Below are 18213 nucleotides of genomic sequence, written 5' to 3' on the forward strand. Positions count from 1 at the left end.
TATCTCAGGTCCAAATAAAATTTGTAATATACTCATTATTTCAATACATTATGTTTGTGTCTGTACAAAATGGAGCTAAAAATATATAACCTAATTTAATTTATGTTGCTTAGAGACCTGAGTGAATATAACACCCACACTGAATAGTTCGCTCCCTCTCTTTCTTAGACATCCACCACCCCCATACAGACAACTACTCCAATATAATCACTAAACAAAATACATCAGATATAACACACATAAAATCACACTAATCATATAATAGACAACCACTTCCAACACAAATAAAGCCCTCTGCTCCATCTATCATAATGCCCAGAATGAGAACGAGACAGCTTTCAGGACACTGACACTAGTTTCAGTAAAGTATGCTGTAAATCAAGCCGTAAGCCCTGCTGTCATTCACTGAGGCTCTCACATAGCAGTTGTATGTGTGTGTCTGTGAAGGTTTTCAGTCAGTCGTTCTGAATTCCTGATAGTAGTACGTCTAGGATATGGGCTTGTGGTAGGATCTTGAATTTGTTATACATTTACATTTATTCAACTTGCAATCCAAGCATAGCACATGTGAAGGTTATGAGTCTTGTTCAAGGGCACAGCAGTAACAACAATCACAAGTATACACAACAACTGGACCTCCAGTGCAACATTCAAGATTTACATTGGAACAGATGCATAGCATAGTGTCAAAAAAAACAACATATCTTTTCAGTATTCATAGGCCCTGGTGCACTGGAGGTCTTGTGGGCCTCATTTGTGTGCACACAAGCTCCACAAGTCTGTAGGATGTCCCATTTCTCATTTTGGGGTTCAATTGTGTCCTGCCAAGCACCCACTTTAAGCCTTTAATGCACTCTTCAGCAAAGCCAACATCAATAGAGGTCTCATCAGCATCTCTCTCCTAAATCCCCATGTGACACTGGCTGAAATCCTGGCAGATGGATATTTGAGAGCAGGGAACAACATGCAATATTGATAAAGAGAAAAACACTCAAAGGTGTCTTTTTCATGAATGTAACATTTAATTGAGCATTAAGGTTGCAACTTATGAAAACGAAAAGCTTGCCAAAAGTGTCTAATTTAACTGAGTACAATTTTATACCACATTGCTGTTGAAGTCTCCATACTGACTGGTCAGAAGGAATTGATTAATTTTCTATAACAGCAGCTCTGTCAGAAGTTCTGGATACAAGTCTAATCACAATTTTATATTAATGGGCTTGTTCTAATACGTTATCATTTCTGAAGTAATAATTCATTCACAGGGACTTGCATGGCGGACGCTCCACATAATCTACGGTTAATACGCAACTGTGGTGTTATTTAACGAAGCAAAATGTATAATCATTAACATTCTAAGGAGAGGTTTATTTAACAGGTGTCCTTGCTTTGTAACAGTCCTAGGTAAAGTTTTTGTGAAGATTGAGAAAAGATGGAGTGCTTTGAGCTTTGCAGATTCTCTGTAAAAAGCTTATTAACTTCAATAGGCTGTAGAGGTGTTTATAGCTGCTATAATGTAAGTGATAACAGGAGCTAACTTGTTTCATGGACATTCACTGGCAAAGTGTTGTGGTATAAGAGGAATTAAACACCTCAGCAGTTTGTCTATTCTTCACTTATCTATAGCCTGCGTTGTTTGATACAGACGTACTGTGAAGATTATACATAGCTGATTTCATCATGATTCATTCTTTGCATTCGTCAGTGTGGTCTGATGAAATGTCTCAGAACTTCATTTATCTTTATCTGGAAAATTACAAAGGTTTATTGATCATCACACAAGAATTTGCGGCATTTGGCAGACTTATCCAGAGCAACTTACAATTATCTCATTTGCTTTATATAACTGAGCAATTGAGAGGGCCTTGCTCAATGGCCCAACAGTTGCAGCTTGGTGTTGCCGGTATTTAAACTCACAACCTTCCAAACAGAAGTCTAACATCCTAACCACTGAGCTACCACTTCCCTAGAGAAGAGGCCTGTATCAGGCACTGCTAGGATTTAAGCAACATTTAAGCAATGATTGTGTGTACCAAAGGTTTTTACACTCATGCACTATCCATAGCAAACACCCCATAGTTTTCCACTTTACTGCCATGAAGTGCACATCTGCATGAGGACTGAAAAGCAAAGGGTGCCATTTCAAATGGATCTCCATATAGTCTATGTGTATTTTTGTATATATGTGTGTACTGAAAAGAAATAAAAGAAAGTCTGAAAGAGATGGAGACTGCTCAGGACCTAAAGTTTCCTTTACTGTGTAGATTGTCTTACCATTGATCCAGTGAGCCTCAGGATCGTGTACGTAGAAATCAGGACTAAACAGATCCTCCACTGTCAGTTTAGTGTCACTGCCAGCCAGAGTGTCCGCTGTCAAAACATGCACACACACACACACACACACACACACACACACACACACACACACACACACATACAACACAAATGCAAACTCATAAAGAAAAACACTGTACAGGGAAGTTCAATGTTCAAGCTTGATGATACAAACATTTTCATTGTTTCATTTCAGTTTTGGATTGCAAATTCCAAATTTTGGATGGAGGTTATTTTTTATCCACAGTGTGTATACAGTATGTGAGTTAATATTCACTTACATTAGGTTAATATAATCTTTAATCTAATAAGCAAAATATTTATCAGCAAATATCTTAGCATAATTATGCATTCGAATTTTATTTTAATAGGCTATTCTTTTTAATCCACATGTAATTGAATGCAAATGATAATCTATTACATTTATATTAATGGCATTTGGCAGACACCCTTATCCAATGCAACTTATTTTATTTATACCTCTTAGCAGTTGAGGGTTAAGAGCCTTGCTCAACGGCCTGACAGTGGTGGCTTGGTAGTGTCAAGGTTTAGACTCACAGCCTTCAGCTGAATAGGCCAATGTCTTAACCATTGAACTACCACTTTGTAATGTAGAACTTGTGATTACTCATTATGCATTATACATGTCTGTAACCTTTCTTTTAATGCTTTTTCTTCTTTTACTAATGCCTTCCTTGAGTGGTTTTAACATCAGATTGAAACTTTAAACAGTGTTAGGTTGCACATTTGCTCACATCACATTTGGTCATTCATAATATTACTAAATTATTTACAATTACTGAACTACTACAACTGGCAAATACGAAGCTTATTGTATGTGTGTATGTGTGTACCTGGAGTGAGGAGGATGACCGACATGGTTATGAGCGAACAGACCAACAGAATGACCAACAAGGCAATGGCTATCCCCTTCCAGTTTCTCTGAGGAGGACTCACTCCACCCAGGTCCTATAGAGAGAGACAGAGACAGAAAGAGTTAATTCACAGGGAGAAAAAAAGCAGCCAATACTCAGGATTTATCCACAGCAGAAATGTTCTTCAGAGATTAAGTAGATTGTTAAGAGTGCTTGGTTATGCAGGTCCATGTTTCAAGCTGTTAAAGCATGCATGTATTCTCTCTCTGCTCCATGTGCCTCGGGACATTACTAAACCCCATCTGTGTATTATGTATCAGCCTGTCATTATTTGTTGTACACAGCCATTCAATAATTCATCTGGACTGCATAAAAGTCATGACAATATTTCAAGATGATATGCAATAATATTGTGAGAAGCTCTTTTGTGTGTCACAAATACATCTAGAGAAAGTAAATGTGGAGTTTTTTTGGCTTTGTCCGTGTAAGGGAACACTAAAGTGATTTTGACAGTTCTTCCATTTTCCAGCTGCATTCAATGGTAATGTTTAGCACGTTTATATCTAAAAAGACCACTCTTGACATAACCAGGGCTATAGTAGTTGCAATTTTCTGATTATTACAGTATGGCACAATTTACCGTTACTTAATATGGTGGATCCTATGGAAATTTGGTCAATTAAAAATGTAATACATTTACGGCATTTGGCAGACGCACTTATCGAGAGCGACTTACATTTGTCTCATTTTTATACATCCGAGCAGTTGAGGGTTAAGGGCCTTGCTCCAGGGCCCAGCAGTGATGGTTTAGTGGTACTACGATTTGAACTCACAGCCTTCTGATCAATAGTCCAATGTCTTAAACACTAAGCTACCACTGCCCACAGAAAGTTAACCTTTGGCAAGACTACACTTGTAGGATGCTCTTAAAAGCCATGCTCAAGGTAAGACTCAAACTCACAACCTCAGCATTATAAGCCTCACCTGTATAAGTACCGTGCACTAACCGTTTGCACCAATAGAGCACTAATAAAAGTTCACTTTTAGTTGGAACTCTTTTTTTATATATAATTTACCAACACATCTGAAGAAAATGTTGCTTTTCCAAACAGATTTATCTTGTTTCTACTGTTATTCTCCATTTACATTTAGCATACACAGTCATGCAATATCCAAATAATTAGCTTCAATCATTAGTCTCATAGACTAGCTTAAGACACTCAAACACTCTGCCGCTTGAACCGTTTTGTTGCATATAGCTGGCAATAAGAATACTGAACACCATTAAAACAGTTTGTAACAACTATATTTAACCAAGCAAGATCTGGTTACTGGATTGAAAAAGTCTGTGTGGTTCATGGCATCCTATTCTAAGCCTCAGATGCTGTAGGACTTGTTTACATCTGGTTGTTGCTTCCTAATTTTAAGCACATGCATTACTAGACTGCTCTATTATATATATGTATGCATGTAATATGCAAACCAGCTCATTACATTCAACCACCAAATTGTTTCTTGGTTTTATTTTAGTTTCAAGCAAAGGCTTTGTATTATTTTTTTTCTTTGGCAGTCATTACAGCTCTGATGTAATGTATCATGAGGTGTTTAGATTGTCAAATGTGGCTTGGGAAGATAAATGATTTTTTGCTTAACATCTGGCTAAACTGCACCTTGGACCTCCTAAATTGGTTAATGTGACCACAAATCCTTTTTAGACCCGTCTTGGGAGTATTTACAATTGCACTTTTATGTGGATAATCATTAATTTCATCATCTTTAGTAAGTATCATGGTGTGGGAACAGTGGGCACAATCCTTTTAACACTGGGCGCAAGACAGGATTACGCCATGTGAGCACCATGCACATACACACACACACACACACACACACACACACACACACACACACACACACACACACACAGGCTGCATCTGAAATCACGTACTGTGACAGTACCTACTGTATGCGATTCAGTACTTACTGCTCAGCCGTTCATATGTACTGATCAGTATATGTGTGTAGCATGATTACAATCCAGACATGCTACATACTCCATGTTGCCATCGTCATGTGACCTTCACCTGTTTTGTTATAGCCCCAAATCACCTTTTCTTATATGTCACACAAAAACAATAATTTGTGGTTGACTGTTTGTGGAATGAGTCAAACAGCCTTTTCCTGAGAAAGTATAGACTAGTTCTGAATTGAAGTGGTTCTTGATACTAAGTTCAATCTTATAACTCTCACACTGCAGCGCTGAGCTGTATTGTATAAGGCCAGTGCAGGTTCAGTTACTTCACTTTCCTCTTCTCCACTCATCTCACCCAGGCTTTGACTTCACCATGCAACCTGACTGGCTAAAAAGGTGTGTGTGTGTGTGTGTGTGTGTGTGTGTGTGTGTGTATGTACATGTATGTAAGTAGGAGAGTGTGTCCTTGAGTAATGACAGTGGTTATAAATTGAATAATGTGTTATCTTTTTTTTTCTCCTTCTCCCACTTCTTGCTAGATTCATTTATAATGTGCTGTATGAGCAAGAAAGAGAGAAAGTGCATTAGATGAGTGTTTGAAGGCATACAGTGCTCTACACTAATAGTGGCACCCTTGGTAAATTTGAGCAAAGAAGGCTGTGAACATTTGTCTTTATTGTTTAACCTTTTGAATTTTTGTTCAAAAAATTCACAAAATACTCTGCTCTCATGGATATCAAACAATTGCAAACAAAACACAGATTTATGAGCCTGATGAGGTTGGAGAATACATGGCAAGGGATCTGAGACCATTCCTCCATACAGAATCTCTCCAGATCCTTCAAATTTTGAGGTCCATGCTGCTGGACTCTCCTCTTCAGTTCACCACACAGGTTTTCTATGGGGTTCAAGTCAGGGGACTGGGATGGTCATGGCAGGACTAATGATTTTGATGTATGTTTTGGATCATTGTCCTGCTGGAAGATCCAACCATGGCCCATTTTAAGCTTTCTGGCAGAGGCAGTCAGGTTCTCATTTAATATCTGTTGATATTTGATACGGTCCATGATGCCATGTATCCTAACAAAATGTCCAGGTCCTCTGGCAGAAAAACAGCCCCAAAACATTAAAGAGCCACCACCATATTTAATCGTGGGCATGAGGTGCTTTTCCAAATGGCTACCTCTCTGTGTGTGCCAAAACCACCTCTGGTGTTTACTGACAAAAAGCTCTATTTTGGTTTCATCTGACCATAGAACCCGATCCCATTTGAAGTTCCAGTAGTGTCTGGAAAACTGAAGACGCTTGAAGTTTGTATTTGGATGAGAGTAGAGGCTTTTTTTCTTGAAACCCTTCCAAACAACTTGTGGTGATGTAGGTGACTTCGGATTGTAGTTTTGGAGACTTTCTGACCCCAAGACACAACTAACTTCTGCAGTTCTCCAGCTGTGATCCTTGGAGATTTTTGGCTATTCGAACCATCCTCTTCACAGTGCGTTGAGACAATATAGACACACGCCCAATTCCAGGTTGATTCATAACATTTCCAATTGACTGGAACTTCTTAATTATTGCCCTGATGGTGGAAATGGACATTTACAATGCTTGTGCTATTTTCTTATAGACACTTCCTATTTTGTGAAGCTCAACAACATCACAGCTATAATCCTTGGTCTAACCCATTGTTATGAATGACTGATGATTAATTTGGCCTATGTGTTACCTCATAAGTCATATGGTTGAACAATTTCCTGTTCCTAGTCACCCAGGTATACTAAAAATGTGTAAATATCAGTGAGAATACTTCAAATATATTTTTCTCATATAAGTTCATAGGGGTGCCAATAATTGTTGTTGCACAACTATATTTAACAAAGATATTTTTGATAAACCTGTCTTTTTTAGCAATTGTTTGATATCAGAGTATTTTTGTGAATTTTTTTAACAAAAGATCAAAAGTTTAAACAATAAAGACACTTCTTCAGGACCTTCTTTGTTCATATTTACCAAGGGTGCCAATATTAGTGTAGGGCACAATACAGTACACACACAAATGCACCGGTTTATACCAAAAACCAGGCCTCCATTACAATTTACAGGCCAAACAATCAGCAGGGCTATAAAGTTGAGGTCACCCAGACAGGCACACACATCCATTTCATGTACACAGATGCTTTCTTTTTCTCTCTGAGTCTCTCACTTTCTCATGTTTGATTTTCTGTCAGGGCTGCACTATATCTTCCAAATGTGCTTCTTTTTCTTTACTCACTGTGTTATTCTGCAAACGGAGAAAGAGCCATAAATACACACCTGGCAGAAAGAAAAGGAGAAAGAGAGTAATGCAACACAACTGCTGTGTGTGTGTGTGTGTGTGTGTGTGTGTGTGTGTGTGTGTGTGTGTCTGTTTGTGTGTTTGTGTGCAGATGCTATACGCCTGTCTGTCTTAACAGATCTAGCAGCTGGTAACACACCACAACCGACAATAATTCCCTCAAATCTAAACCTAATCCCTAAAACCTAAAGAAATCATCTCACTGTAAGAGTAGTGGAAAAGAAATCATTTCCAATAATATGCCCTCACACCGTAATCTGTAAGAAAAATAATAAGTAGATCATTGTAATTAAACCTATCAGACCTGCCACCTCTGCAGTGGAATCAAATTACACGGTATATTTCGAGCATCTCGGCTTTTCGATTCTTTCCTGTGAAAGTGGAGATTATACAAACTTGCCAGCCTTGGCATATTCTATTTCATCCCAACTTTATATCTTTACACTCTAAACAGTAACCATGTTGTTCTGCATTTGACACAATTTCCTTAAAAATTATGATCTTAGGGTGGCATGGTGGTGCAGGTGGTAGCATTGCTGCCTCACAGCTCAATTCTGAGTCCGGGTTACTGTCTGTGTGGAGTTTCCGTGCATGTTCTCCCAGTGTCTGAGTGGATTTCCTCCCATGTCCCCAAAACATTCTAGCAGGTGAATTGGTGACTCTAAATTTCCACTAGGTGTGAACAAGAGTGTGCTTTCCCTAGGTGTACAAGGTTGTCTGTGATGAACTGGCGTCCTATCAGGGGTGTAATCTTGCGTCGCAACCAGTGTTCCTGGATATGCTCCGGAGCCACCACAACTCTGACCAGAATAAAGAAGTTAATGAAGATGAATGAATGAATTCACGGTGATCATGTGATATGCAAGGCTTAAAATGTTATAACCAACGTGACCAGCTATTCAAACACTAATCAGCTAAAACCTTTCCCATGACAAATCAGTGTATAATGGAGATATAACTGGTCGGATGAGATGATTAATCAAGTTTGCATTAAGGAAAGTCAGGTAAAAGAAATTCTGTTCATAATTCAAGGGCATCATCTAATCTACGAAATGTGCCTGATTGTCAGTGAATGCTGCTCAGCTGTCTTGATTGATAAAGTCATTGATGACAGCAGCAGAAGATTACAGTTTACAGAAATGATTTAACTGCACAGCTTCAGTCATGAGGCTCAAACTTCCTGGAAGATGCTTCACCCCACAGCAGGACAAACGACCTGAAATATAATACTAAGTAAATCATATGACCTCAAGACAAGACTGAAGGTAAAACAAACAGGAGATAGAAATCGATGCATTAAAAGATCTGAGAGGGTTTCACCAAGGAAGATACCCAGCATCTGGAGATTTGTATCTCTCATAGTCATTACTGTAACCTGCAACAAACTACACACATTTTTTATTCAGTGAAGCATTTTCTCAAACCAATCTTTATCTTAATATGTAATTCTGATACATATTCCGTTGGTTAAAAAAAAGTCTTTCTGGGGTGGACAAATCACCAGCCCAGGTACTCGGGACAAGCAGAACTCTCGTCTGAGATATTAGTTTTTTATTTATAGTAGTGCAGCAGACAGGTAGGTTCAACAACCAGAAAAAAAACCCTACTCATTATTGACTTTTGCAATGCAAAAGTTTTTATTTGATATGCAGCTTTAAACATAAGTCTAGCACAAAGCTGCCAGATAATGCTCCTGCTAGCACAACGCACAGTTACCTCACAGTCAGCCATATTGAGAGAAAACAATATCTTTCGCATGCAATACAAGGAAAGAACACCAAGACTAATAGCCAACACATTTGCCAGCAACATGCTGACTTTTTGTTCAAGGGACAAACACACTGTGCTACATTCAAATGTCATTCTAAAAGGACAATGATCATAAATCCTTTTCCATAATATGTATTAATGTGCTGGCTACCAATTCTTACTTTTCCAGGCCAAAACATGGGATAGCAAACAAACAACAAAAACAACAAAAAAGGAATAACATCCTTGAATCTTACTTATAATTGAATAATTACAATACACATTTAGAATAAAAATTGGACTACTTTTTCCAGGGAGAACTATTTGTGGTTACGTGCCAGCAAAGTAGACACTTAGTGAACGCACATAGACAAAATAAACTCTTAAAAAGGGGCATGCAGTCTAAATTACTATTGACTGGAAAGTTGCTTTTGTTGAGTGTTTTATTGAATTGCTTTTGTGGAGTGTTACTGTTTTAATGTCTCTTAACAGAAATGCAAAACAGCTACATTTACACTTGAGTGAGATTCACTGTAAGTTTTCATGGGTTTTTTTTGTTCTTCTTTTGGTACAGGGAAACTGTATGTGCAGCTATGATAAACATGTATATGCTACAAATACTGTAGCTAGAGATTAGTTTGGGAAACCACTGGAGTATTTTAAAACTATTTTACTATCTTCATTTGCCCAAATACATTTGAAATGTAAGGGCAATCAAAAGGGTTGTTATTCCTATAGGATTCATCCAATACTCTCAGGTATTAAAGTCGACTTTATTATTATTAATTTTAAGTCTCATTGTCAATATTTCATTTTAAATCCAAGGTGCTCACACAAAGCCAAAATAACAAGAATTTCTGTAATTTCATCACCCAATTATTTCCTGATATTTGTGCTGCATTTTTAATTAGCTGTTTGATTTGGCTGGAGCAGAACCGATGTATAAATGGAATATGAACAGCACTTTTAGTTAAAGTGACTCTTCATGCCAACACAGTATTACTGAGTTCATTTAGATTCCGTAACATTTTTCTGTCATTTAATGAAGGGTGATTTAATCTACTCTAACATCCGGCATGCTGATGCGTCTGAAAAATGCTTCAAACAACTAAGTGTTGAATGTGTTTAATGGCTCTGTATTGCTGTTCAGTTATACAGACAGACTACCAGGCTTGAAAATAATGTTCGATTGAAAGTTTGATTAAAAATGGTGTTATTTAAATAAAATGCAGCTACATGCACACTGACAGCCAGAACCTGGAGTTTGCAATGTTTAATTACAGATTACTCAATATAACTGCTACACAGAGAACAAAAATGACACAGAACAGCAATTAAATATGAAAATCTAAATAATCTTTCTCTCTCTCTCTCTCTGATCCTAACACTACTATAATAAATGCTTTATTAAAGGCAGGTACACTTGGAGTGTAAACTCATTAACCCTGTTTTACTGTCTATCCATCCATTTTCCATACTGCTTATTCTACACAGGGTTGCGAGGAGCCTGGAGCCTATCCCAGGGGACAAGGTGGGTACCCATCACAGGGCACAATTGCACACACATTCACATACTACGGACAATTTAGAGATGCCAATCAGCCTACAACACATGTCTTTGGACTGGGGGAGGAAACCAGAGCACCCAGAGGAAACCCGGGGAGAACATGCAAGCTACACACACACAGGGAGGAGGCAGGATTCGAACACCCAACCTTGGAGGTGCGAGGCAAGTGTGCTGAAGCATGCTCACCACTAAGCCACCATGAACCCACACAACACCCCGCCCCCCTTTAACTGTATTAACTGTAAAACATAAAGCTGTGATAATGATTTTGACATTTTCCAATTACATTAGATCTGGATTTTTCTAACAAAAGTAAGTCATTTGTGACATTTCTCAATACATAATAGTTAATAATAAACATTTCTTGTTCCACATACTGATTCATTGAGAAGAAATTCACATTTTAGAGAATTTAAAACGAGGTCATTTAAACAAAAGTGCTAAAATGCAGTAAAGTATATAGGATGTTCAAATCCCTTTGACTGGCAATCAGGGGTGGACAGTACTTTAGTTTCTATATTTAAGTATTACTGAAACTGAATACTTGTACACTTATTTAATTACATTCCAAGTCTTACTTTTTACCCTGTACATCTTCATGTGGACCTTCAAATTAATTGTTACAAACTCAATCAAATGGGCTTAGTTTAGCTTCCAATAAAGATCATCAATATAAAACTCAAGAATTATGCAAATTCATCATTTGTAGTGACCTTTTCATTCTACACAATGGAGTTAGCACTGTAGCTACCTGTGTGCATTTGAAGATGGATAAGCCACCAGGCTGCAGTCTGGGACTTGAACACGAGCACCCCCTTGCCTCAGTAAAATATTTTAGAATGCTGGAGTAAGCTGAGATTTGTATAAAATGAGGCATCTCCTTTGCCTGCCTAAAAGGCATGAACATCTCATTTGCATTTTCGGGTTTCGAGTTTTGCTAATTTGACTTTCACTTTCACTTAAGTATAATTTCTCAGTCCTTTCTCCACCATGGCAGTGTATATTGATGCAATTACAATATAGAATTACTGTGTTCGGAATTAATTGTGTTCAGTTTCATTTTTCATATCATAACCTTCACTAGGCATTCATGATATGCCATTCATTTTAACATTGCTGCCAATGAATATTGAATGCAGCATTTTCTACAGCACTGACCTTCCTCTTCATTGCATATACAGCTGGATTAATGTGGACTGGCTAATGTCAGACAGTTCCATAAATCCCCCTTTCCTTTGATATTGTCATTGCATAACTATGTTACTATGCATATAGCTATGTGATGTGTGTGTGTGTGTGTGTGTGTGTGTGTGTGTGTGTGTGTGCGGCAATAAGTAACCTATTTATAGCCAGCGTCCACTTGTCCGACCTTGCTGAGTGCATGGTCAGACATGCGGGCGGATGGAAAGATTACAGCCTAACACAGAATTAATCTTTTCTCCTCCTTCCCTTGTTACTGCCATTCCAACATCCCATTATTACTATCACATCAAATCTTAATCCCTATTCAGCTGCCATGAACGCCAATGCTGAGAAAGAGGCTGATTCCGACTGAATAGCTACTTTAACTTAAGAGGAGAGCACAGCAGACCTCTGTGACACTAGCATTCAGTCTGTTAGATGATGTGAATTTCTAGCATTTTTCTATTCAATATCAAAGAAAAAGGAAGTTCCCAGTAGGTCATGTGCTTTGTATTTGACATTAATTGAATGGAGAGAAATAAAGGATTGAGTCTTCCACACTGGCATTTAGGATACTAAAGACCTGTTTTATACCATTTAGCAAATATCTAGTCTGTTATATTGAAATGTCTGAGTGGACACACACACAAACACACACAGCCTCATTTCATCCACAGATTTCAAAAAACCCAAAAAATCAGAACTTTTTCACCTTGTCAGTTCATGTCGCTGCCTACTGTGCAGTTCATCAGTGTCAATCACTCAATCGTGTGTGTGTGTGTGTGTGTGTGTGTGTGTGTGTGTGTGTGTGTGTGTGTGTGTGTGTATTTTTTCAGCTCCTAACCATCTTCTGATATCTGATTGCATCATCATGTAAAAGTCGTGAATGGGGAAAATAAATAAAAAAATTTAAAGTAAAATGTAGGGTCTACTAATGTAATAATAGTCAATCATAGTATTAGTATATGATAGGATTGAGTTTTGAACATCTCTTGCCCCCACTATGTGCTAACCCCGTTTCCCATGCTGCATCATGCTGACCAGAGCTCCCCATCCATTTTCTGTTCCGACGCAGGGTTGTGGGGAGCCTGGAGCTCATTCCAGGGGGACTCGGTGCATGAGGTGGGAGACACACTATGGACAATTTGGAAATGCCACTCAGCCTATATGCGTTGTAGGCTGATTGGCATTTCCAGATTGTCCATAGTGTGTGAAATGCCAATCAGCCTACAACTCATGTCTTTGGACTTGAGGAGGAAACCCCCAAAGCATGGGGAGAAAACACAAACTCCAAGCAAATAGGACAGGACAGGAATCAAACCCCCACCCTGGAGGTGTGAGGCAAATGTGCTAATCACTAAGCCATCGTGCCTTCACCAGAGCTCCCTTTCCTTAGAAATTCAGGAAAAGTTAATTTCATTGGTCATGAACCTTCCCCCTTCCCTTCCTTCTCCCTTCTGCTTTGGGTAAGAAAAATACTCTTTATGTTGCATCTGTATATTCAAACTCATGTCTCAGGCCAGAGTTTTACTCAGGGCATCACATGCAGGCAGGAAAAAAGTACCAAGCAATAGCACTAATTCTACACTACCACTCATTCTCCACCCCATCACTGAGTGAAAATGCTGAGCTCTTTTCAGTTTTTAAATGTGTCATTTTACAGAAAAAAAAATTGTGCTGATTTCAGTTTCACATTGTCTTTAAAAGCGACGGTATTTATTGCTTAATAGACCACTATATTCTGTTATTTTATATTCAGCAATAACAAGATAAAGGAGACTGAATGAAATATGATTATAAGATCATTAGACTGGTCAGTGATATTCTCCTTGCTGTTCTTATATTAGGAATCTGCTGCTCACCAGCACACATCTTGGGATATTTAAATCCCTGCATTGATATGCTTCTCCTGCTCAGACTCTTCTAATTTTCAGCACAGAGAGCAGAATGCTATACTACACTAGACGGGAATGGAAACGTGCCTGGTGTTCAGAAAAATTCTGAGAAAACGACTTTAAATAATCCTGCTTGACTGTGATTGTAATTAAAGGCATCATGGCTGCACGATTACTGCTTTGAACTAAAAAAAAAAAAAAAAAAAAAAAAAAAAAAACCTTAAAGACTTTCTTTCACCAGTAATCACAAGATACAATAGGAGCTGTGACCTCCACAGGAAAATAACACTGACCCAGCTCCACACACAGCTGTAAGTTGCACAACCTCCACAACTAGACATGCATTCATTATAGCAATAAGAGGCTCTTTGGCTTTCTATGTCCTTCACAAACCTGTCCTTCACAGAGTTCATGACCAAAATACCTGTCTTCCACATGTTTAAGGACACATACATTTAACTAGGATTAGCACAGATATTCACCAATTTGATATGTTTAATATAAACGATTATTTCTCTCAACCATTCACATGCACTACAAATATACTGTACATAAATTCCACTTTAAACAACAATGAATTGCATAATTTAACAAAAACACACTTGTAAACTTAAACTTAAACTGATCTAACTAAACCCTAAACCCACAAAGAAAACAGAAAATATCATAAATAATTGTATGCACTATGTACCTGCTAACAATGCATTGCCCATGTTCATGTGTAAACAATCTTTAAGCAACGTTTACGACAAAAATGACATTTACACAACTATCCCTCTTACCTCAAATGTAATTAATCAGCCAAGACATGTTTGGTGACTGAAGGCTGTACTGGAGCTACAAAGCTAATGTAGCTGACTGCATGTCTAAATCATCACACAGTCACCGCTAAATGATATGGTGTATTTAAAAAATTAAACATATAAATCAGCCTGGAACAATATTAACATCCAAATCACTTTAAAACTTTGAGCCACAGCTCCTACTTGACTTAAACTCTGGTTTCAAGATGGCTGCTACTAGCTTTGCAACATAGTTTCGTTCATTTAAAGATAACAATCTGCTATACAGTGTCAGAAACGCAAGTCTTTTTAAAATGACTTGAAAACTTAATAGCAGCTGTGCGGTGATTTAGATATTCAGTTAGCATAATGCTAAACTGGATGATAAAACCTTCAGTTACAATTTAGCCTCATTAGTTACATTAGTTAGCATGAGCTACATTAGCCTTAAAACTCCAATACAAACCAACTGATCCAAGCTTGTTGACTCAACCATCAAATGCACTTACGGTAAAGAATTTGTGCAAATGAAAGTTTAAATAAATAAATAAATAACAAGAGCACTAATGTGCATATCCATGATCCTCTGCGGTGTCCTCATAACAGTAATGTGTAAAGTTGATGTTCGCTTAGATTTAATGTTTTCCGTTAATATAATATTGTGTTATGTGTTTGTGTTGTGTTCTTCACCATGTTCATTTGTGTTATTTATGTTCTTATGTGTTCTTATGTGCCTGTTACTGTGCTATAAGGGTGAGTTGCCAATAAAAGAGCAAATGTGTTGTTTGAACAATGCTTCCTGGTCAAGCTTCTTCCTCAGTAATGCTATAATGCTGCCATTCCAACATGGAAAATCTATCCACTTTTGCAGCATGAATTTCAGTCCTTTTTGATTACTTTATTCTCCCCTTTAATTGAGTTGCTGCAACTCTGTGGAAAAAGAACCCCAAGAAAAAAGTCATACTGTATGATTTTATACTTTATATTATGTGTGTTGCGTCTACAACGTGTTATGTGGATAAGCTATGTATCAGAGGCTGTGGTGTATAGTAAATACAGTAAATGCTTAGGAAGTTAGATGTTAGGATGTTAATGTGAGCATGGGACTGTGTTTAAAGGGTTTATATCTGGTTATGTTGTGCTATGGAGTAAACAGGCTCAGGCTCAGTGCATTCGCAACAGTAGGATTCTCAAAGAGTAAGATGAAATGAGGGGGTCAGAGCTCTCAGCTAAAATGCTTTGAAGCTCTAAATCCTTGGAGTTTGGTGGAGAACTGCTGTGATCACAGTCTGTACAATCTCCCTGGATTCTGACATTTCTCTGGGCAGCTCATTGTGAGTATGTGCACACAATGCTTTCTAATACACATACTTATGCTGTACATTTACAATCACAGTCACTGCTCCTAAGGTACAATTAGTTAACCCTACAGAGGTTTGATTACCCAATACCCAGAACATTAAAACCACCTGCCTAATGTTGTGTAGGTCCCCGTCGAAGTATGGACTCCACAAGAACTCTGAAGGTGTGCTGTGGTATCTGGTGCAAGACATTAGCAGCAGATCCTTTAAGTCATGCAAGTTGTGAGTTGGGGCCTCCATGGATCGGACTTGTTTGTCCAGCACATCCCACAGATGCTCGATCAGATTGAGGTCTGGGGAATTTGGAGGCCAAGTGAACACCTTGAACTCTTCTGTCATGTTCCTCAAACCATTCCTGAACTATTTTTGCAGTGTAGCAGGGCGCATTATCCTGCTGAAAGAGGCCACTGCCATTAGCGAATACCATTGCCATGAACTTGGTCTGCATCAATTTTCAGGTAGGCGGTACGTGTCAAAGTAACATCCACATGAATGCCAGGCCCCAAGGTTTCCCAGCAGGGCATTGGCCAGAGCATCACACTTCCTCCGCCAGCTTGCCTTCTTCCCATAGTGCATCCTGGTGCCATGTCTTCCTCGGGTAAGCACCATACATAGTAAGATTTGATGCACTGTATGTTCTGACACCTTTCTATCATAGCCAGCATTACGTTTTTCAGCAATTTGTGCTACAGTAGCTCTTCTGTGGGATTGGACCAGACGGTCTAGCCTTCACTCCCCACACGCATCAATGAGCCTGGTGGCATGACCCTGTCGCCGACTCACCGGTTGTCCTTTCTTGAACAGCTTTTGGTACTGTAGGTACTAACCACTGCATAACGGGAACACTTGTTAAAGTCACTCAGATCCTTACACTAGCCCATTTTCCCTGCTTCCAACACATCGCCTCGATAACTGACTGTTCACTTGCTGCCTAATATATCTCACACCTTGACAGGTGCCATTGCAATGAGATAATCAATGTTATTCACTTCACCTGTCAGTGGTTTTAATCTTATGGCTGATCTGTGTACATATATATTTTAAATTATTCTGAGTCTTTATATAATTCGGAATGATGCATTTGTTCCCAATAGCAGGCGAAAACAATGTCTCATCCCACACAAATATGCTAAATGTATAAACAAATCAATGCACCCAGTCACTCTATGAACAATATTAGTCAGAGGTGGGGTTCAATGAGAGTGAATACTTGAACTCTGCGGTCTGTGTAAGGTATATCTTGTTGATGCATTGCTGGATGTTTATTTTCAAGATCAATGATGTGTAATTTCCTTGGCATGGCTGAGAGAATGGAGGCTCATGATTACAGCACTGGCATAACCTCATCCGGCAGCACTCCAACCAAGAGCAAAAGCCAAAAGCCACCGGGAGGTGAAATATATATAGCCTCATACTTATTGCGCGTACACACACACACACACACACACACACACACACACACACACACACACACACACATATATAAGATCCCAGGACAAAGAATTGTACCATAGCCGTGCTTTACTGAACAATGTCAGTAATTTGTACACCTGAATGAATATAATTTTGTATAAAAAGGGATCATCAGCCACACTCTGAGGTTGCCTTTTGTGCTTTATGTCCAAGCAGAACACACTGACACTCCCATGTTTCAGGGTGAGGACTGTAGGAGCCAATTCCTAGAGCTGTGTGTGACTTGTTCAGTGAGCATGATGGAACAAAGGCCAGAGAAATCACTGGACCTCAATCCCATAAAAAATAACTGTGGAATTATTTGTACAGCAAGTGAATAGTCACACAAAACCTCTAGGTGAATTGCAAGCCTGAAGAAAAATTTGTAATGTGTCATTTATTTACAACCCTAATAACACTAATCCTAATAACAGCACCAATCCTGACAGGAAAGGCTGCCAAATAATCCCCCAGATTTTCAAAGGGGTTAAGGTATGGAAACAATGTGAGATATGGAAAAGACCAGTCAAACTGTCCCAGTGCTCCATCAAGCTAGGACAATTCACACACAGATTTGGTTCTATAATGTACATTACAGTTATGTTTCTGGAAAGTGACAGTGTCAGTGTAGAGAGTCAAACAAAAAACAGTTTTGTCCAGTTGTGCAACCAATTTACATTATCCAATAAGTTTCCACTGCTACAATTTTTTTGGA

General features: G+C 38.5%; 1 protein-coding gene across 3 annotated transcripts in view; it reads right to left on the bottom strand.

Annotated features, from left to right (window-relative positions):
• The window catches only part of LOC108266118 (inactive dipeptidyl peptidase 10), a 106317-nt gene that overhangs the window by 38662 nt on the left and 49442 nt on the right, over window positions 1–18213 (bottom strand). For all 3 annotated transcript variants that reach the window (XM_017469134.3, XM_053681065.1, XM_017469135.3), the window contains 2 exons: window positions 3189–3303; window positions 2275–2370 (listed from right to left, as the gene is read on the bottom strand). In XM_017469134.3, the coding sequence (XP_017324623.1) occupies window positions 2275–2370; window positions 3189–3303 (211 nt within the window). The remainder of the gene's footprint in view (window positions 1–2274; window positions 2371–3188; window positions 3304–18213) is intronic.

This window comes from Ictalurus punctatus, chromosome 6 (genome assembly GCF_001660625.3).
Source record: "Ictalurus punctatus breed USDA103 chromosome 6, Coco_2.0, whole genome shotgun sequence".
Classification (NCBI taxonomy): domain Eukaryota; kingdom Metazoa; phylum Chordata; class Actinopteri; order Siluriformes; family Ictaluridae; genus Ictalurus; species Ictalurus punctatus.